This window comes from Numenius arquata, chromosome 12, assembly GCF_964106895.1.
Source record: "Numenius arquata chromosome 12, bNumArq3.hap1.1, whole genome shotgun sequence".
Lineage (NCBI taxonomy): Eukaryota > Metazoa > Chordata > Aves > Charadriiformes > Scolopacidae > Numenius > Numenius arquata.
The window spans coordinates 22544643-22567385 of record NC_133587.1 but is presented as its reverse complement, the minus strand read 5'-3'; the positions used below and the strand labels follow the sequence as shown (position 1 = coordinate 22567385).

At 36.9% G+C, this 22743-nt stretch overlaps 1 protein-coding gene across 2 annotated transcripts in view; it reads left to right on the top strand.

Annotated features, from left to right (window-relative positions):
• Nucleotides 1–22743, top strand: part of MINDY3 (MINDY lysine 48 deubiquitinase 3) — a 65250-nt gene that overhangs the window by 16624 nt on the left and 25883 nt on the right. The window contains exons 3-12 of one of the 2 annotated variants that reach the window (XM_074157078.1): nt 400–467; nt 565–644; nt 2756–2813; nt 3271–3444; nt 7248–7299; nt 9216–9330; nt 9757–9830; nt 10298–10377; nt 18399–18469; nt 19660–19740. In XM_074157078.1, coding sequence (XP_074013179.1) covers nt 3321–3444; nt 7248–7299; nt 9216–9330; nt 9757–9830; nt 10298–10377; nt 18399–18469; nt 19660–19740 — 597 coding nt within the window. In that variant the 5' untranslated portion in view covers nt 400–467; nt 565–644; nt 2756–2813; nt 3271–3320. The remainder of the gene's footprint in view (nt 1–399; nt 468–564; nt 645–2755; nt 2814–3270; nt 3445–7247; nt 7300–9215; nt 9331–9756; nt 9831–10297; nt 10378–18398; nt 18470–19659; nt 19741–22743) is intronic. The other variant, XM_074157077.1, reaches the window with a different exon arrangement.

Genomic DNA, 22743 nt, shown 5'->3' with positions numbered 1-22743 from the left:
TACAAGTGAGTATTTGAGTTACTCAGCGTATTTCAGTCTTAATAGGAAGCACTGATAGGCCAAAAACGAGATCGGTAGGAGGCATACTGTACCCTTCATAGGGAATAGAAATGTATTATGCATGGTGAAGGTCCAAAGATGATTAGTATTTTTACATGTGAGACAAAATGTTATTGTTTACAAACAAATTTTTATTGATTTATAAGAAATAAACCATAATAAAATAAAAACTATGATTTAAGTATCCAGCCATGTGTGCCCTAGTGTCAGTTTTACTGTTAAAAATCCTTCTGTTTTTTTAAAACCCTAGCTGTTAGCCCTTTGTGGTCATGATTTCATTGCTGAGATAAATAATTCATTTCTATGCTTTCACCTGTATTAATGACTTCTTTTCTTCAGATAGCTTAACTGCATTCTGTTGCACGATCAGGGGAAAAAAGTCTTGAAAACCTATCTTATCTTCAAAGGTGAATAAATCAAGTGTCATTTCTGTTAGGGAAGGAGTAAACATAAACGTGTTTGTTTACATATTTCACTAAATGTAGCCTTTTTTTCATGTGACAGGATTTGTCTTTAGTGAATCTGAATCAACTGCATTAGAACAATTTGAAGGTGGCCCTTGTGCAGTGATTGCACCTGTACAGGTAAGGTACATTTATAGGAATATTTTAAAATTAGTAAGCCCAAAATTTCTTCTTTTGTCTATATATGTGGAACTAAAATAAATACAGAAAATATTGCAGATCATTTGTCTTGCGATTTCATAGTTATAGTTTGGAGGAGACAACTCAGTAAAAAGGCAGAGATAGGTTGATTTTGAACTATAATTTTGCAGAAGTGGATTTGTTTGAGGAAGTGCAGCAGGTTGATCCAAGCAGAGGTAACATTAAAGTGAGGAATGCAGGGTAAAGGGGAGACATAAAAGATCAGATATAACGTAATCTTATTTTTTTTTTTTTTATCTCTCAATTTCCCTGCCTTTAGGAAGGGTGATGTCTGTGTCACAATGGCTGCTTTAGCAAACTCTATTAGAAATATTTGAAGGAATCTCTTTTCAAACCTGACAAGGTTTGCTATATAAGAAAAGGAGAAATGTTATACTTTCAAAATTCTAGCTAGCAGAAGTATGTCAGGTGAATATATTTTATTCTGGATACTTGCTTAGGGTTTCACTTGCGCTTCAGATACGCTCAACCAACTCTGTGATTTTTTTTTTTTTGGTTTCTCACTCCATTTATCTTGTCGGCTATGTGCATACTCTTTGAAATGCTGTTTCTGGGGCAACTGTGATTACTGTGTAGATATATGACCCATAGGCTGGATCCATTCTGCTAGAGCAGTTTGTCTAATCTCTGATTGCTCTTCGTTCTCTTAGGAGCTCCCTGTAGAGACAGGCAGACATTGAGTCATAGGCCAGGTTAGTTTTTCTGCTAACCTGCTTTTGACTCCTTACACACAGATTCAGACTCTGCACTTATGTTTAGGATCGAGTTGAGGCCTTGTCCACTGACGTATTAGAGTCATGTGGCAGAGTTGATCTGAACATGAACTGGAAGGTATCTAGGTCAGACAACTGACATTGGGGAATTGTTTGCATTTCTGGGGTGTGTGTAATGCGATAGTCATAAACCTCTGTTATGGTTACCTCCAGACACTTGAAATTCTAGTTTCACCAAAAGACTTGTGCCATAGGAAGAAGCATCACGTGTTTAGGTTGTAAACAATCAATAGAAAAAAAAAAATTATGAATTGCACTCTGTAACGTGGTTCTGCTTACTTCTGTGGTCTTAAAAACAAGATATAGAGTGTCTGGTCTCTGGTGTTAGAATTTCAAGTCTTATTTAGGGAGAGTGGAGAGAGTGAAGAATAGGACCATCCAGCTCCTTAAAGGCAGCGCCAAGTCTTTGCGGTATCAAATGTTCTTATAGGCAGTGTCTTTCCAGATTTATATGTAGTTCAACTTCCTTGAAATTAAGTATTTAAAGCGTGTTTAAAAGTGAGCTGAGTTCCAGCTAGGGAAGGAGGAAGGGATCAAACAGATCTTGCAGTGCCTACTGCTGCTGTGAATTACTGAAAAAGGTGTGCTAAAGACCTGTGACAAGAGAACAGGGTGGGTCTGTCAGGGAAGAAGTGAAAGTTGAAGGAGCTATTTTTAAGGTGCTAGAAATACCTGAAAGAGCATTTAATAGAGTAAGCCGAAAGACCAAGAGCCTGCTACCCAAAGCTTATTCTTTCATGGTACCTTCTCTGTAACTTAGAGCATATCTCTTTTAACTGCAACGTTAGTCTTGATAGAAAACAAAGCAGGGACATGGAGATGCATAGGTTTTCTTTGATCTGTGAATTATGACTTGCAATGGTTAAAACAGGTGGGCTTTTTAACTAACAAAACCATTTGTCTTAGTGACTAGAGTTGTCTTGTACTACTCATCAGTTATATTGCAAAATATTTCTGCCTCCGTTACTGCAGTCCTGTAAGTCTGGAGATGTTTATGTAAAGACGCGCTCTGTTTATTTGAAGCATACTGGAAGCTCAAACTCAATATTGTTGAACTTAGGTACAAGACCGCCTTTACAGTTAGTTTCAATGGAAAAAGTCAGTAAACAGTGCAGGCTCAGGATCTCTAACTGAGCAGTGACCAGCTTGAAACCCTTCTAATAACATGCAAAAATGCTTTGGTATAGAGCTTGTGACATAATGTAAAAGTTGGTGTTGGCTTGCATTTTAATATTATTTTATGCTTTAATAACAAAGGCATTCCTTTTGAAGAGGCTTTTTACCAGCGAAAAGTCTACTTGGAGAGACTGTCCAGGTACCAAGACCTCTTTTTTTCCTCTTTAGTTTTTTCCATTTTAATTATTTGCAAAGCATGTCCTAGTACAAAGAATTTAAAATATTTTACACTTTCTTTTTGTTTAAGTGTGCTCCCATGCTGTTTTACGAGGCATACAGTATGTACACTCCGTGTCTCTAAACTCCCATTTGTGAGGTCTATGACTGTAGTACTTGTGTGTTTTATAAATGTTTGATTGAAATCCATTATTAGGAAAGGAATGGATTAGAGATCATATTAAAATAAATTTTTCTAAAGACAACTTTATAATTCTTTGGTCCAGTATAGTCAAACAGCAATTAATGTTAATAATTAATAAGATGAAAATGATGAACTCAATTATGTAGATAAAATTAATGTATAAAAAAGATACTAGTAGCTTATATAAGATACTGATTAGCAGCAATTGAACTCATGTAGGTTTCTGATATTTCAGAAGAGGAGCAGAAGAACCTTCTCTGTCATACATTATGTGATATTTTGGAAATGGCTTGCTCTGATAATTCTGAGTCATACTCTCTGGCAACATGGATAAGAGGAAAAACAACTGAAGAAACTGCTAGTATTTCTGACAGTCCTGCAGAATCTAGTCATCAAGAGGAACATCCATGTAAGATGTATTTCTATTCTGAATTACCTGTCACGTAGTGAAGTATTATGTTGGTTTTGAGAGGCCGCTGCTTTTTATTATTGTACATGATGGCGTTTTCGCCTTTGTGATTCCATTAGCAATAGACAGATTTTTTTCTTTGTAATTAGTCATTGATCCTTTTTGTCAAAAGGAATGTGCTGTCTATCACTGGAGTTCTACCATACATGCTTCTCTTGAATTTGAGCCATTTCTTTTCAATTTTATTTTGTAATTTATTGGGATCTGATGTGTCTTTAATTTGGAAAATTCTAGACGCTTCCTAATACTGGAGGAATATTTTAACTTGTCACTTTTTGCTTTACTTCAGAAGAGCTCTTGTAGGAAATTTTGCAAAACTTTATCTGTTCTAAAATAATCTGGATCCCCTGTTATAGTGAAGTAGCCTTTTTCCCCTGGTTTGATTCTATGAAGTACCAAAACAGTTTAATTAAATCACCTTCTAGTAGGCTAACGGAATGTTTTGTAGGATAGAATTTTTCAGTTACCTACTTTTTGCAAATGTCTTGATTCCTTCATTAGCTGCTGCCATCAAGGATCTGGTGAACATCATCTATTGCACTAAAATACAGCATCCAGTCATACCCAGCAACTGTGGAGCTAGAGAGGGGGAAATTCTATCTGTGCGCACATGATCATTGAGATGTGTATTTATTATTTAATAGAAGATATCTAACATGTTAAAAGATAAGCTTCTTTTTCATTTAGTTTTTGTTCCCAATGTGTCCTTTAAGAGTATGAAAAACTCTTCATATGAGAACATGCTTATAAAAGTGCCATCTTTTGATGGAAGGAGTGTGTTATTCGGCAGTTTGTGACGTAACTACAAAGTAAGAATTGTACATAGACTTGTACGTGCGCAGCTAGCTATAGCAATTAGTAGTGCTGGAGCTCTTTATGTTACAAGTCATCTTCACCTGCTTCTATCAAATGCTCCATGTGCTCTAGAAGGCTGAAACAATAATAATTAAAATGTTACTTGATGGAAAAAACAGGAGGTCACTATGTAAGAGTTCCAACGTGAGCTTTTTTCTGATTAAGAAAAGTTGTATCTACAACTGTTGAAAAAAAATCTGTTTTTTTCAACATCTGTTGAAAAAAAAAAATCTAAAATCTTCAATAATAAGGCAGCTGTAACTCTGAAATTCCTATTTTCTGTTTCTGTGGATTTTCCAGTTGTCTCTGAAGCTCTTGTTCATATTATGAAGTTTCCTTTGAAGAAAAAGTGAAGTAGAGCCTACTTATCAGTAGGCTTTTACTGTCCTGTTTATTTAGTTTATTGCCTTGTTCTAAAGAACTTTTAACTGTAGAAAATAGTCAGCAGAAAGTCTGTTTCAACACACACTCGATTAGTAATTGCTCTCAACACTGACGCTTAACGAACTAATCCTTCTATTACATATCTACATTTTTTATATTTCTGTGCAAGTCTCCAAGTTCTGCCTGACTTGTCCTTAATACCATGGAACGTGCTTAAGAAGAGCAGGATACATTACCGTGAACAGTCTGCTTTTGTCATAAGCAAACTTAATCTCTTTCACTGTTCATATTCTACATTTCTTGCTAAGACACTGAAAATACCTCTTGTATGTACTCTACAGTTAAAAGAGTATTTTACTTCATAATGCAATACACTTCCTGATTTAAGATATATTTGTTAGGGTGGGGTTTTTGCTTTACTGTCCTGCTATTTTAACTGTAGACCAGCTTCTTGCCTTGTTAGGCTCGGGGCAAAAAATGTGTGTTAATAACACAGAGTTCTGTTACTGCTAGTGCAAAGGAATAAATCTATTTTTTGCTTGGTTGCTGTAATCAGTAAACATAGAAACAGGCATTGTCACAGTTGGTAGGACTTAAGAGATAGTTGGAGGGGGTGGGGGGGGAGGGAGTATTACAGATACAATTCCACATGGCAAGCTACTGCTATTTGGGAATTGAATATGAGAATATATAATAAAACCATGAAATATGATTAGACAAAGCATGATAGAGTATAATTTTAAAGATTTTTCTGTATGATTGTATTTCTTATACAGCTTATGTTCTATTTCTATTGGTTCTTTTCCTCTCCATGAAGCGCTGTCTTTATTTAACCTTGTTTGGGTTATGCAGAGCTACACTTCTCTTTAGTATTTCTACTTCTTTCCCTTTGATTCAAATAGTAGTATTCTTACCATTTCACTCTGTTCTGTAGTAACAGAATGAAACTGCCTATCATCCTGCTGTGTGAACAAAAGGTGGATTCGAGCACACTTACTGAATGCAATTGCATTTTTCATGTGCTTTTGTGGTGTATACCGGTGACTTGTTGTTGGCCATGCGTTGGCTGCAATAGTGCAAGTTCCCAGGTTCAAAGATTGCTTTATATGATTTAGTCCCTTGAACTCTCTGCTTCAAAAATATATGTTCTTGGAGCAGGGTTGGTTCCTGTAGCATTTATAAATTTTCTTATAAAAACAATTTTTAATTAAGCAAAAATAGAGAAGCAAAAAAAAAGCTCTGATTGGAAATTCTCTGCAATTTAGATTGTTTCATATTTTTCAAATGTATCTTAAAAATAGATTTTCTTAAGTCCAGTTTTGCTCGTGGTAACCTAATTTTAGTGATTCCTTGTAGTTTTTCACAAGGCAAAAACACTCTTATGACTAGTGCTGCCTTATTTGTGAAGTAGAAAATGAAAGTGTTCTATTGCTGGAGAATCAGTTGTGTTTGCACGTAGGCAAACAAGTGCGTCTTTCAAAATACAATGAGAAAGGGCATAAAAAGTCCTTTCTGGAATTCTTGTGGGAAGAATTGATCAGTAGTATTACCCCTAATGGCTTCAGGTCTTTAACGAATTGTATGCAGTCAAGTTCAGTAGCTAGATGATCAGACATTGTTTAAATATTCAGCATTAAGTGGCCTTTATCAGAAAACAGATCTACCTGGTATGGGTATTATTCCGCTAGCAGGAAGATAAAGTCCTTATGGACACGGAGGGTACTAAAGACTGCTACAGTCATAATATTTGAATGCCTATAGAATTTGGTTATTAACTGGCGAGTGTAACTTCCTGTTGGTAAAAGAAAATTTGATTTTAAAAGTTGTTTGGAAATGTTGTGAGGGGAACAAAGGTATAAAGCCTTTGTTGAACTTGGGAAGACACTAATGCTGTATTTTTTTTCTGTCTTGGACGTGACACTTATTTGGAAGGTTATTTATCCATTATTAAAAGAAAACAATGAGAATTAATTTAAAAACAGGATGTCTAATACTGTGTAGAATATTTCTACTCATTAGTTTGTAATAAATAAGCATTGAAAGGGGAAAAAAAACCCCAACGTTTCAGAAAGGTATATTTTCGGAAAAAATACAGCTTACTTACATTGACAAAATGATCCAAATAGTCATGCTTGCTTTTCTAGGAAATAATACTTCTTGTTGACCTGCAAAATTATCTATAGTATGCAAATGCTTGATGACTTTGTGACAGCCACGTTTTGTACAAAATTAACAGCTTGGTATTTGACAAATATTTTCAAGGCTACACACTCCAGTGGCTTTGTGCTTTGAATAAATTGATTAATCTGTTCTCACTAATTTGTATGGTGGAATCTTAATGTTGCAGTAAATTAGTTTATACTAATTAGTTAAAAAATTTAAATGTCAAGGGAGGATTAAAAATTAAAAATATAATTAAAGCTTAAAAGTATACTAGCTTGCTGTGTGTATCTTGTGTCATTTTTTTGCCATGTGTAGTGCTGAAAAGTGTCTCTTGTGTATAGCTGCCTTGGCTGTCGAAGAGCTTGGCTTTGAGCGATTTCATGCATTAATTCAGTAAGTAATATGTTGGAACATTTGAAATACAGTATTTTGAAGTTACACTAATATTCACAGCCCTGAAAGGGGTATGTTGAGGAACTTTGTGTGTGTTACACATCAGGTTAATCTTGGATTTCCAGTTTTGGTTTGGGGGGAGGTTCTTTGCATTTTGCAGTTTAAAATGGAATATTATTTTGAGCATAAGCATTGGGGTTTAAAATAAAACTGGAGCAACGTAATGCGTGAAATTGGCCAAATAACTGGTGCATTTCAAGTATATGAACACAGCTAATTAAGATTCACATGTACATTAAAGAAGTTAATCCTAGATTTTTTTATACACAATCTTCACATGTGATTCTTACATACTTGTGATATATATACTGAAAAAAATTGTCATTTAGTATGTCTTCAGATTTGGGACAATGTAGGAAACATTCATAAAAATGTTTCATATACAAGACTGATTTTTGTTTCATGCTTTAAACAGTGTTCTCTTTTTGGGATGTAAATACAGTTCTAGTGAGTTTATGTTTAAAGGTAAAGGCCTTTTTTCACAGTGAACAATTGTGATCGTTATACAAATAAATCCCCAAAGAGGAAATAAAGAGCAATAGAATTTCAAAAAACACTTGAGATGGAAAATATTACTGATTAGAACTGAAATAACTACTGCTTATTTTATCAGTAGTAACTATAATTTGTTCTTTAAACCCATATGAGGAAAGAAGAAAGGGGAAAATATACAATTTTTATAACCATATCTGATCAAAACCCTTATTTCCTGCCTTCCCCCTCCCTCCCACTCACTAACTTGAGCTTGGACTTGTGGTACCCAGTTCAGTTTTTCTCAGTCTTTCTCACTGGAAATGAACGCTCTGGCATACACCTTAATATTGAGCTGAGTGATGGATTTCAGAGCTGACTTTGCTTGCATACCTTGTATGCCTCGTGTACTCTATGGGTAATGAAAGGTAGTTTAAAAATCTCAAGTGTTAGCCAGAGAAAATCTATCTCTGGATAAATTTTTGTAGATGTTTGTTTCTTTTTTAAACAAGATTTACTGAAAGCGTGCAAGAAATCAAAAAGAAAATAATACACCTGAGTTTGTGTAAGATAAGCAGAGACTCTAGTCTAGTTTGAATTACTCAATAAAAACTAATGTTTGTGTTCTGAAAAGCAGTATTTAGCTCTAAATATCCCAAGAAATAGAAAGTGTAGTACTTCACTGGAATCTTGATGGATCTCTTCCATTCCTCTGTTTTTATTTTACTTTCTTTCTTTTTAAACATATGATCATCTGGTGTGACCTTATCATCTGGGCAGCATCCCTGTTATACAACCAGATAGTTTCCCAAATGTTAACATATCAGTTGTGGTTTTGAACATTTTGCTTTTTTTCAAAGCTAGAGTCTAACAAAATCAAATTCCCATGGGAAATGTAATAAATACTTCCAAAGCCTGAAAGATAGTCTTACCTGCTTAAGAGGAAGGTTTTTTTCTCCACTGTTCATGGACTAAATGTCTTTCAGAACACTGTATAATGCAAACGTTATTTTGGTGACATACAGTCTATTCACAATTTCAGAAACTGTTTTGTAGAATTACTGGTTCAAGCCACTCATCTCTTTCACAAGAATATGTAACTTTATGGTTAGTGTTTGCATATAAAAACTATGTTCATTTTTGCACACTGCTCCAGAATTATTTCTCTTCTTCTGATGGGTAAATACTAATGACTCTATGGCAGTTATAGTAAGTCCAGAACAGCTGCTGTGTCATTTTGTATATAACACCAGTTTTACTCTGCTTTTAATTGGACATTTTCTTGTTAAGTATTAATAGTTGTTGTTTGTGCTTTGTGACACTATTCTAAGGCTTCATCTAAATATGTTCTCCTTCTCTGTCATTTTATTTTCTTTTGTCTTTAGCAAACGAGCATTCAAAAGCTTCCCTGAACTGAAGGATGCAGTTTTCGATCAATATTCAGTGTGGACAAACAGATTTGGAGTATTGCTCTTCCTGTATTCTGTAATACTGACCAAGGTTTGTGGGTTGTTTGCTATTCTTTGTGCATGTGCTTGTTTTGTTTCTTTGTTAAGAGAAAGTTTGATCATATACCCCTTTTTCTGTGAAAGGTGAACACTAAACTCAACTGAAACTAAGTCAAATCTAGGTAAATGGATAGAATGGCATCTTCATTCATGTTGCAGTACATTTCCAGCATAAAAATTTGAAAAGCTCAGACTTTTTTTTTTTTTTCTTCCTCCTCCTGATCTGGAGGAAATTACCAATTTTGGAAATGTCCTTCCTTGTATATCCCTACCATCTCTTATCAAGAGAAAGAGCTGTATTTAGGTATCAATTCATACAAGGACATCAGCCTCCTGATGTTTTACTGTTGTATTCTGTTGTTGTAAATGTTGCAATTCATTCCTTAAGAGAGCAAAAATGTTTGTAATTTTTCTGCAGGGTATTGAAAACATAAAAAATGAAATTGAAGATGCAACTGAGCCATTGATAGATCCTGTTTACGGTCATGGAAGGTAAGCTGCAAAATATGGTTGCTACCATTTAAAATAGATTAATGGGCTAATTTTTTATGTTTCTGTAACTGTTCATTCTTTTAGGAAATTAGTGACACTACGACAAAGATTCAACTATAAATTTATAGTAGCTAAGAGCAACATTTAACATAGCATGCCTTTTTCACAGCTTAATCTATTTATTACATAAATCCTGAGGAGATGCTTCTGTTATTGCTCAATTTTCAGAGGAATAATTCTCAAATTCAGGGCTACATTTTTATATCAAGTTGCTGATTGATAGAGTGGAGATCATATTAACATTGCTGAATCACAAATACACACTAATTAAAGGAATATATATACTTAGAGAATGTCTGCTTAGCTGTCCGGGTAATACAACATGTTTTCCATTTGTTAGAGGTAACCATTTTTTCAGAATTAAATTGTACATACCTTTTAATAGGTGATTTCTTTCTGTTATATAGCCAAAGTTTGATTAACCTCCTGTTGACGGGGCATGCAGTTTCTAACGTGTGGGATGGAGACAGAGAATGTTCAGGAATGAGTAAGTTGACTGTAATTTATGCTTGTTCATAATTTTTATGTATTATGAGATGCTGGCCTACAGATTTGGAATATGCTCCATTTCTGTTTTGTTAGTATCCTTGTTTACTGTCCTTTGATTTAAGCAGACCTCAAATGGAAATAATACGTATTTGCACAAAATCTCTGATGTTAAAATCAGTGAATCTAGCTACAAGTTGAAATTATAAGCTACCTGATGACCTGGATGATGGAAGGGAGTGCAGTCTCTGCAAATTAGGAAGGTCAGTCAATACGCTGGAGACAGGGCCACTATTTAGAGCAGCCACATCAGGCTAGAGAAATGGACTCACAGGAACCTCATGAATTTCACTGAAATTCTGCATCTGAGATGGAATAAGCCCATGCAACAGCACAGGGCAGCACTGACTGGCTACGAAGCAGCTTTGTAGGAAAGGACCTGATGTCCTTGTGGGCAGTGAGTTGCACATGCGTCATCATTGTGCCCTTCTGGCAAAGAAGGACATCTGCATCTTGGGCTACGTCAGGAGAATAGCCAGCAGTTGGACGGAAATGATGGTTCTTTCCCACTACATGGCACTTTTGGGACCACATGTAGAGTGGTGTGTCCAGTTTTGGGTTCCCCAGCACAGGAAAGACATTGACATATCGGAGCAAGTCCAGTGGAGGGCCACCAAGATGATTAGTGGGCTTTTGTGTTTTTTACATTTCATCTTACAAACAGAGAAGATGATCTGAAAGCAGGAACACTTTGAATTCTGAAAGTGTTCATATCCTCTCTCCCACTGCTGCAAAGTCCATCTCAGGCTCCTCAGCATGTTTTTATAAGGATTTTCAATCATCTAAAGCATCTCTGAAAATACTGACTTGAACAGAAGTTCATACCTCTGCAACTACGTGAAAGGAGGTATTGTTGGCTTCTTCTCCCAAGTGAATAATGACAGGGCCAGAGGAAATGGTCTGAAGTTGCGGCAGGGGAGGATTAGATTAGATATTAGGAAGAATTACTTTACTGAGAGGGTGGTCGGGCACTGGAACAGCCTGCCCAGGGAGGTGGTGGAGTCACCATCCCTGGAGGTATTTAAGAAACGCGTAGACATGGCACTTCAGGGCATGCTCTAGTGCCCGAGATTGTTGCATTGGGTGTTTTGTTTTGTGTTTGGGTGGGGTTTTTTGTTTTGGTGGGTTTTTTTTTTTGTGTATGGTTGGACTAAATGATCTCAAAGGTCCCTTTCCAACCGTGAAGATTCTGTGATTCTGTGAACACAGATCTATGCAAGACCTGAATTGAAATGCTCTGGTTTGTCAATGAACAACTGGTGTAATCTCCTTTGAGGCTTTTTAGACTTCCACTTGATTATGATTCCATACAGCCTGTACTTCAGCATCAAACTTAACAGTCCACTAGGATATCGTATCTAACTCTACTTATGCCTATGTGGTAGACTTCTTACCAGGGCATTTAGATTATCGGATTATTGCAGTCTATTATTGAGGAGCCAATACTGATGGTTTTTTTGTTGTTGTTGTTTTGGGGTTTTTTTTTGTTGTTTTATTTTTTTGTCCTTTCTCATAGAATCACAGAATCTTCTTGGTTGGAAGGGACCGTTGAGATCATCGAGTCCAACCACAAAAAAAAAAAAAAGCATGCATGCAAAAAGATTACTAATTTGTTTCGATACCCTTTGGAGGTTAAAATTATCCTTTCTCCTTGGTTTTTCCATGTGGTGGGTTGACCCTGACTGGACGTCACCAAAGCTGCTCTATCATTCCCACCTCTCATCCCCCCAGCTGGACAGGGGAGAGAAAATACAACGAAAGGCTCATGGGTTGAGATAAGGACAGGGAGAGATCATTCAGCAATTACCAGTCCAATCAGAGTAGGGTAATGAGAAATAAAAACTAAATCTTAAAACACCTTTCCCCCACCCCTCCCTTCTTCCCAGGTTCAACTTCACTCCCGATTTTCTTTACAGCTCCCCCTGAGCAGCGCAGGCGGTCAGGGAATGGGGGTTGTGGTCAGTTCATCATATGTTGTTTCTGCCGCTCTTTCCTTCTCACAGGGAGGACTCCTCACACTCTTCCCCTGCCTCCAGTGTGGGGTCCCTCCTATGGGAGATGGTTCTCCACAAACTCCTTCAACATGAGTTCTTCCACGGGGTGCAGTCCTTCAGGCACGGACTGCTCCAGTGTGGGTCCCCCGTGGGGTCACAAGTCCTGCCAGCAAACGCACTCCAGTGTGGGCTCCTCTATCCATGGGGCCACAGGTCCTGCCAGGAACCTGCTCCAGCATTGGCTCTCCATGGGGTCACAGCCTCCTTTGGGCATCCACCTGCTCCAGCATGGGGTCCTCCATGGGCTGCAGGTGGATGTCTGCTCCACTGTTAACCTCTATGGGCTGCAACAGGACAGCCTCCCTCACCACGGTCTTCGTCATGGACTACAGGGGAATCTCTGCTCCAGTGCCTGGAGCACCTCCTGCCCCTCCTTTGACACTGACCTTGGTGTCTGCAGAGTTGTTGCTTTCACTTCTTTCTCCTGGTTGCTGTCCCGCAGAGGTGCCACCACCGTTGCTGATTGGCTTGGACTTGGCCAGCAGCAGGTCCATCTTGGAGCCGGCTCTGTTGGACATGGTGGAAGCTTCTAGCAGCTTCTTACAGAAGCCACCCCTGTAGCCCTCCCACTACCAAAACCTTGGCACACAAACCCAATACATTCCTCAGGCTTTTTTTCCTGTTTTTGTTAGCGTTAAGTACCCTGTTTTCCCTTTCTAGTCTCCTGACACCTCCTTTATCTTTGATAGGTAAGGTGATCATTAATGGTTCAGAGACTTAGTTTCTCTAGCTACCTAAGTGTCATATAACGAATTTCATTAGGATCTGCAAGTTTGAACACATCTGTCTTATTTGCAGATTTTTAGCCAATTTTGCTCTTTGTTGTTTGGGTTTTTTTACGGCTGACACCATCATCTCATTGTTAATCGTCTTGAATATACGACATCATTTACCTTTTTGTGAATCAAAGCAGAGATAGCTTTGAATACTTGTATTTTCTTAATGTATCATTTTCTTTTGTGTTTTATCAGTCCTAACCTGATTCATGCTGCATATATAGAACATTGTTGTCATTTATTCCCCCCCCCCTCTTCTAACTAAAAATTGTTCTATTAACCTTCCTGGTTTTATCCATATGTTCTTTTCAGTACTTTTAATCTTCTCTTTTTGATTTTCAGATTGTGATTTATCAGTCTGAATTGTTCTTATAGTTTTCCTTTACATTGGTATAATTTGCCTTTCTGTAATTTAATATGACTTTTTTGAAGTCTTGCAGTTCATTCCCTCGTTGGCCTTTCAGATGATCTTTCTGGTAGACCTTATTCTTTAGTTATCCCAGTTGGGATTTTTTTCTTTTCTGAGAAGGCTGAACTCTCTTTTCCCACAGTACTATTCCCCATTTAGGTTCTCAATCAATCAATTCTGCCTTAAAAATCCAGAACGGGAACTCCCATAGAAGCGTCTGTCTCTTTCTGGGGAGAGAGATGGAGCAGAAGATAATCTTTAGTACATTTTAAGAATCTGGTGTTGTATGTCCTGTTAGTTTTTCACCAGTCAAGTAATCGGACTTTGTTGGGACCCCCTCCATTTTCTTCCAGTCCTTGAGATGATTATAGTCAAAACCAAGTTATTCACTGTCTTAAGCCTATAGTCAGTGTATATTACATAGTGATTTGTGTAGTCTATCAAAAGGAAGGACAAAGAACAGCTTGTACTGCTAAAAGCTTCTTAGGCAAGACTGAATTTTCGATACATTGTCACATTTCCTTTCCCTCTCCATCCTTTTTGTCATCTTTTCTTTCCTCCTTCAATCATTTCTCCTGTATTTTGATTCTCTTTGGCTGTAGCCTTCAGCATCCTTTCTGCCAATGCTAGGAGTTTCTCATGCAGAAGGGTTGCAAGCTTTGATGTATGTTTTTCTGGTTTGGTTACTGGTCATTTGCCTTAAATTCCTCTGGTCAAGTGACTGCAAGTTGGAAGGAAGGTTTGAGGTTAGTATCATAAGAGCTGATTGCCAGCGCTGCTTGATTTTTCGATGTGTAAACATAATGGAAAGAGATTTCAGGTGTAATCAGTAGGTGAATTGCTGAAACCGAGGGGCAGGAAAGCTTTCCCTGGGCACGGGCGAAAGGTGGTGGGTAAAGAACCGCAGAAAGCTGTGGATGCGATGTGGTTCATGGTGTATTTTCAGGGGTAGCAACGAAGCAACAGTGAGAAGATTCAGCCGCAATGCAGGAACAGGAAAAATGCTAGACAGGTGATGCTGTTATTACAAGTAAACACATTTACTACATTGAATTTTTAGAATGGCACTTGCCTTACGTTTTTATTCAGAAGTCATGTGAAGCCAGTTTGCCTCTTGATCAACTCTTTAGAGAAGCAATTTTTAATTAATAAGTAAATCTTTATTTTAAAGTTACTGTCAGTAATTTTTTCAGTGACAAAGAATATACTGAATTACAAACTTGAGGAATCACCAGGTAGTTTGCAGATTATACTCAGAGCTCTGACTCTTACAGTGTTGCATATTTTCCAAATGGGGCAGGAGTTGTTAACTGAAATTGTTCTTGTCCACCACCGGCACAAATACCGGTGAAATGATCCCTCTTCTTCGACTATCTACCTGTTCCCCTTTAAACCTTTCTTCTTACTCCGATCTCTTCACTTGCCACAATTATACACAGTAGGAAGATATGGGGAGGTAGATTATTTTTTCCCCCTTTTTTAAAGACTGCCGTTCTTACGTGAAGTGTAGCAGTTTAATATGAATACAAATTATGCTGTAATTGCTTTTTCTAAGTAGTGCCAGGACTTTGCGGTGGTTCATGTTGTCACTAGGTGGCAATGTTCTGTTACAGTTGGTGGTATCATTGCATTTTAAAACTATCGTTAGTTTGGGCCTGACTGTTTTTTTAAAGGCTCCGATTTTCTCCCTTTTCAGAAATATGAGTACTTTGCAAAAGTGCTTTTAAAAAAAGGTAAAATTAACTTATTGACAAGAGGCATACATTTTCATTTTCTTAGATGATCTGCTTTGTTACCAGATCTCTTCCAGGGGTGTTTTCTTTCTGTGGGGTGAGGGTATTCACAAGGATAATCTTTGATGTAAGGCAGCTAGTCTCCCTTTCTTTCCTTCTAAGTGACCTGAGAGTGATTTTTGCCTTTTGTGTCCATCTTCTCTCTTGACTAATTCTGAAGGAGGCATGTGCAGACTAGTGACTACAGGCTGAAGTTAACCTAATAGCTTTCAGATACGCTATCTATGTAGTGTGACTACTGGCTAGTCAGGATATTCATGCTCTGCAGCTACTGCTGTAGCCAGGATCCCAGCTCTCTATAGGTATCGGTCAGAGTTCTCATCTAGTTATCTGCCAGGGGAAAAAATACTTAATGATCTGATTTATTTTTTTTCTGAATCATTTTCTGAATAGTAAATGTTATTTATATGTGACTGCTGTTCTGTTCCATCAGCTCCTAAATCTGAAGCCTTTGTTTAGCAGACTGAACTTTACATTGATTTTTGTTAATGATTTTTAAGAAATACATGTGATGTGTTAAAATCATTTCTTTAATATAGCTTACTTCTGCCATTTGTTTCTCTTCATTGCACATATAATGTACTATTTCTGAGCAATAGCTATTCCCTAGTTCGAAGGATCATAGAATCATTCAGGCTGGAAAAGACCCTTGGGATCATCGAGTCCAACCATCTACCCTACTCTACAAAGTTCTCCCCTACACCATATCCCCCAACACCACATCTAAGCGACTCGTAAACTCATCCAAGGATGGTGACTCAACCACCTCCCTGGGCAGCCTGTTCCAGTGTCTGACCACTCTTACTGTGAAGAATTTCTTCCTAATGTCTAGTCTAAACCTACCCTGTTGCAGCGTGAAGCCATTCCCTCTTGTTCTATTGCTGCTTGCTTGTGAGAAGAGACCAGCACCAACCTCTCTACAATGTCCTTTCAAGTAGTTATAGAGAGTGATGAGGTCACCCCTCAGCCTCCTCTTCCTGAAACTAAACAGTCCCAGCTCCCTCAATCGTTCTTCGTACGATTTATTCTCCAGGCCCTTCACCAGCTTCTTTGCGCTCCTAGTTCTAGTTCCTAGTGCCCTTCACTAGTTTTTTAATTGGGCTAGCTCTCTTGTTCTCAGCTCAAAGAAACCATGAATTGTCACAGCATATGGCAATTTATAGTAACACAGCTATAAGTCAGAGAGGTAATGGGATTCTGCAAAGTATTATCTGTGCACCCCCCAAATGTTTTAATTTCGAGCAAGTTTGAAGGTAATCCTTGAAAGCACAGTTTCAGATCAAAGAATCTACGTTTACAAGTACCTAAAGGGTGGGTTGAAGGAGGATGGAGCCTGGACTCTTTTCAGTGGTTTCCAGTGACAGGACGAGGGGAACGGGCACAAGCTGGAACATGGGAAGTTCCATTTAAATATGAGGTGAAACTTCTTTCCGGTGAGGGTGCCAGAGCCCTGGAACAGGCTGCCCAGGGGGGTTGTGGAGTCCCCTTCTCTGGAGATCTTCAAGACCCGCCTGGATGCAGTCCTGAGTGATGTGCTCTTGGCAGCCCTGCTTTGGCAGGGGAGTTGGACTAGATGATCTCTAGAGGTCCCTTCCAACTCTGACAATTCCGTGATTCCGTGAATTCTGCACTGCAAAGAGAGCCTTTTAATATCTATAGCTGACAACTCTAAGGAAGGAGTTGTAGTTTCAGGCCACAAAGGCAGTGAACAAGCTACTGTTTTAAGTTTTTGGGGTTGTTGTTGTTGTGATGCTTTTGTTTCAGGGGTGGTTTTTTTGCTTATCAGTAGAGGAAAAAGGTACACCATTACCATAATAACTGTTCTGCACTGCTGCAAAATCTAGAGGGGTAAACTTAAAGTTGGTGAAGGACGCATGCTGTGCCATGCCTAGTGCTGTGAGTTGCAATGAAATGCAGAGTTGACTTGTGAAAGTCAAAAATCTTTTAAATTCAGAACAGTTTATTTCACTTACTATGGTCCTGAGGCTTTAGTTGGTCATAGTTTTTTGCTGTTGTACATGAATGATCAATGTTAAAAAAATACAGTTGAGAATTAGTGTTTTAGAAGGAACTTTCAACTATGAAAGTCAATGTTCTCTGTAAAAAGGAAATACAGATCCTGTTGAATTGATCATGGCATACATTCTCATGTTTATTTGCAGGATCAGGTATGTGCTGCTCAATGTTTAGGGACCTAGCAGAGCTGTTTCAAGTAGACAGAACTTGCACTGTTGAGATGATGTATATGTAAGCCCAGAGCTTCTTCAAATCCTTATGATTATAACTGTTTTCTAAGTGCTTTCTCATTCTTTATTAGCACGCCTCAAATAAGGCTCTGTAAGTGCCTTATCAGTAGTACATAAATATTTCAGCTATTCCTGACAGCTGTGTGTGTTTGAGAGCTGTATGATATGTTAAATGGAAGTCAGTACAGTAAATCAAATTGAGTGAATGCTTTCTTTCCTATGAACAGAACAATTATTTGCAAAATTACGTTTTATTATTCAGGGTGTGAAATGATTAAGATAAATATAGCCAGGGAACACTTAAAAAAAAAAAAAAAAGGCAAAAGTAGAAACATACATATATATATATATGGGTTTTTTTTTTCCTTCAAAGTAGCTCATTTTCTGAGAATAATTTTGGTGTAAGTAACAGGTACTTCATCTCCTAATAAATCCAACAACTTCTGAAAAGAGGGTACCAACAGTAAACTTTTAAAACCATCCGTTTGGCTCCTCTTATTTTATAGAAAGGGAAATTAATAAACCTTTGTAGTTTTCCGACTATACCTTCAGGATTTGCTGTTGTTGCTAAAATCACATGACTTTCAAAATTGGTCAAATAACAATTTTAAAAGTAAGAAAAAATGGCCTGAAAGAGGCTTTGCAGATTTTTCCTGAATAAATTTTGTGTTTTGTTTTGAACAGAACTTCTTGGTATACACAAACAGGCAACAGTAGGTTTTTTGACATTGATGGAATCTCTGAGATATTGTAAGGTAAGCTGTTTTCTGCATCATTTAAAATTTTTCTTTCATTAAGGTGTTGTGGGCTTCTTTGACAGTATTACTTAAAGCTTCACTCTCTACAGCTGGAGATATTAAAGAACTTTCAAACTTCAAATGTTCAAATTAAAACTGAGAATAAGAGTATATTAAAACAGATACATAATAAAATTGTTAAATGCATCTTATTGAATAAATGCTGTTTGCTATTTAAAATAGGACTTTATTGCACCAATTTAATATAGCTGGTTAGAAGCTTAAGTTTTTACTAAAATAATGTTTAATGCAAGTTATGTAAATAGTTATAAACTGTCAAGTCCCAAAGTGGCTTGCTGCTGTGAATGTTGCAGGTTTTTTGTTCATTTTTTATGCTATTGCTGTCTTCCATTTAAAATAAATAGCCAGATAAAAATGGTAAAACTACTATTAAATAAATGTATTCTGAACATAATACTTTCAAGACCTAAAAGTCATTTTATGTGTTCATCTGTAAGCGTTTGAAAGTAACTAAAGTGCAACCTAGTCCATGTTGTTTCTTCTTGTTGCGACACAGAATTGCTTGATTTAAGGTTTTTATTTGAGAAATTTTTTGCTTTGCAAAAACTTCCTTTGAAACAGCATTAATACTCTTATTTTCAGAAAGCTTTTTGGTTGTTCTTTGCTTCCTTTTCAATCTCTATTGAATTCCTTTAACTTAGCTCAGGGTTAAAGAGTATTATGTAGTTTGCAGAATGTTGGTGTATTGACTGTAACTAACTGTCCCTTCATTTATTAAATGAGTGTCAATTCTGAATTGATTCATCCAAAACCAGTTAATAAGACAAATGGACTTCTACTTCATTTCGCATTCAATGGTAGTATTGTTAAGCACAGAAGTACTTGTGTGCAGTGTTTGAAGCATGTCTCCAAAGTTGAAATAAGGAATACTGTTGATACTACTTTCTCACTGATGTCTTATTTCAGTTAATTATTATAACCTATGTTGTTTTCCAAGTCAAATAGGAATCAGTGATCAAAATTAGTATCTTAAGTATTTTCCACTGTTTTGTCATTTGATTAAACATTTTATAGTAGTTTTCAAAGCAGTTGGGACTTCACTAACTGAATTGTCATTAACTTGATCACTAACTAGATGTGTTTTCTGGGTTTGCTTTGTGTTTCTGATTTTGTTGTACTTTTTTAAGGTTGGCTCTTATTTGAAAGCTCCGAAATTTCCCATTTGGATACTGGGCAGTGAAACACACCTCACAGTCTTTTTTGCCAAGGTATGTTAGATGTGATTTTTGGTAACCTCAGGCAGATAAACACCACATAAATTCAAAGTTCAGATCTTGCTACAATGTGAGTTTCATGTGGCTTTGATGTAAAAATGTAGTCACCAAACCTTTTAATTAAGCCTTCCCTTGAAGGCAGAGTTGTTCAAATGGTTTAATGATAGCTCATAAATTTTAGTGAAGTCTTTTGGTTCTAGCTTAATTTATTGGGCTAGGGGAAGGGTATGCTTTAGAACACCATAATTGCGATAAGTACTGTCTTAAATTTCTATAGTACAAGAGAGAGATAAAAAGGAAATTGTTATGTGTAGGTGCCTGTTAGTAGTTTAATCTCCATGACAGTACTTTCACAATTTTTAACTTTAATTATAACCATAGTTTTTTGTTCTAGATTAAAAATTAATATCAGGATTCCTATGATAATTCCTTATATTTATTCTATCAGATATGTACTGTAATCTGTGGAACACAGAAAATGCTTTTGAGATGAGTTCTCGGTTTAAAATTTTAGACCAAGTTTTATGAGGAGACAATTTCTATTTCTTTAGTTGAAGATTTTAAGTTGTTTTCCTTAATTTTTTTTTTTTTTATTTCTACGGAACACTTGTTTCTGATTAAAAATACTTACTGAAACTTTAAATGGTACTTAGTAGTGTATGTTAGTACTTATTAGGAATGAACTTTCCTATACTTAGTATCTTACAAATGAATGACTATTTTAGGAATAAATCTTGAAAATAAGTGCTATAAGATATAACAAACTTAAAGTCATAATTTCATTAACTGTTGGATTTCCTTAAGGAAAACTTTAGGCTAATCTTTAAAAACAGGACTCAAAAAAGTTAGAGTTCTTTCTTATAACAAACAAACCAACCTCTACAATACATTGGAAGCTTATGTGCAGTATTTCTTTACCTTTAAACTTAAATTTAAAAATCCTTTAAATTATTTAGCCTATGTTGCACATTGAATATTGTTTTGCAGATTCTAATGCAAATGCTATACTAGAACTTCCCTGAATTCCTTGAGTCTGAGAAATGCTCTTTCTTCCTTACTCTATGGTAATAGAAAAGTTCCTATCCTCCTTTGAATGTTTGTGTTCTGCCTTACTCTCTCCCCAAACAGTCTTTCCTAGAAAAGTTTTTTTTATTTCTATTTTGAAATTTGATCCACAATTTTTCTGAATTATACCATCAAAGTCAGTACCTTTTCATATAGATAGCAGTCTGATGCGAATAGCCATAATCACTCTGTTAAACACATCAAGTGTACCTGTCCAGGATGTTATTACACCTTCTAATGTTTTATGTCTATAGTGACCATTTCCAGGTAGAAAACCATTTCTAATGCTCTTTCTTTTTGGATGTTGACGGCTGTTTGCTGGGTTAATTGGTGCCTCCAATATAGCTTGGTTCCTCTTTCTTCACTGAACTCCCCTTAGGCTGTAGAAAGCTTCAGCTTGTGATTAATGTTTTAGGAACTAAAAATCAGGAAAAGGAAGCAACATAGGCTTGGTAAAGAATTTCCTACAAAATTTTTTGATGAAAAGAAGTAGGAGCTGAAGGTGTGTAAAACTTCCAAGAGCCCTTGAATATGTGCTTTGCATGTTTGACCTCACCCTTTCTAAAGTAAAGGTTGGTGAGCATTTCAAGTGGGGCAGAGATGTCAGCTACAGTGGAAATATGAATCATGTCAGCAACCCATTATTTTTTCAGTTGAAGGTACAAGCCAAAAACTACAGGTAGAAACTTGAATTCATTGCCAATGGTTAGTCAGCAAGTTGTTCAAGTAGTTTGTGTAGTTCTCTAGGTGATGCTTGATACTGGGGATATAACTTCTAGCTTGATGGTGAATTTGATTACATGAGAAAGAAATCTTCAGAACAGAAAGAGGAAAATGGAGCCTGGGCCCAAAAGCAGTGCAGATTAAGTTTGGGGAAAAAAACAAATACAGTTTTAATTCTTTCAAGCTGCATATGATTTACAGGAGCCTAAACCCTTATGTTTCAATAGAAGACCATTAGGCAATTATTAAGCAGAATAGTAGCCACTTTTGTCATTAGATCAGTGATTTCTTCCTTAAAAGAGCAATTTTGATTGAAACACATTTTATTGAAAAGGATATCAGTAGTTTTTCTTCCTGGGACTTAGCTGCACTGTCGCCAGCTGTGGGAAACTGGACCCCTGCCGGACCAACTGGACCAGGACCTTACATCAGCCAAACAATTATTTAGTTAGATATCTTGGAGACAGCCATACAGACATGAGAAGTTGAAATGCAGTGGTTAATCTCCTATAGAGAACATGGAAACATGAGAATACTTATCGCAATGTTGTAGCCCACTGTCACCCCCTTCAGTGGAAGTGTTCTTTCTAGGCAAACAAATTAGAATCTGGAAACATCTGTAATGCAGCTTCACTTGCATCTTCCATATTGTCATTTCTAAGGCAGACAGTACTGAGCAAAATGAGCATGTAGTGAAGTGGGAAAGGAGATACAACCATGTGTATTCTTAAGCAGTTAGTTCTTCAGAACTCTGATACTTATTTGTATCATAACAGAGATGAAAAAACTTGTGTAAATAGTTGGGAAGGGGGGCAAGTATTCACAGGGAACTGTAATTAGGACCAGTATATTTTCTTTCTTTCAATTACAACTGTGTGTGTGTGTAAGGCCAGAAAGTTGCTTGATGCTCAGCAATCCAAATTTAACGTTTACTGAAAAAATAAGGGTGCCTGTTGCCCATAGTGGTAATGGACTCTGCATTTGCCACAGGGTAGATTTTCCCTGAAAAAAGTGAGTATGTATGTTCGTTATAGGCACCTAAATCCAAGCGGCCATCATTTCTGCCTCTCCCCATCCTCCCTTCTTTTCAGTGAATGAGGAAACTTTCAAATGGCCTCAGGCCAACAAAAATAAACAAGGAAGCTTTCATCTGACACATTAAGTATCCCTGCATGCTCTGTCAGATGGTGCTAACACAAATAGATGGTA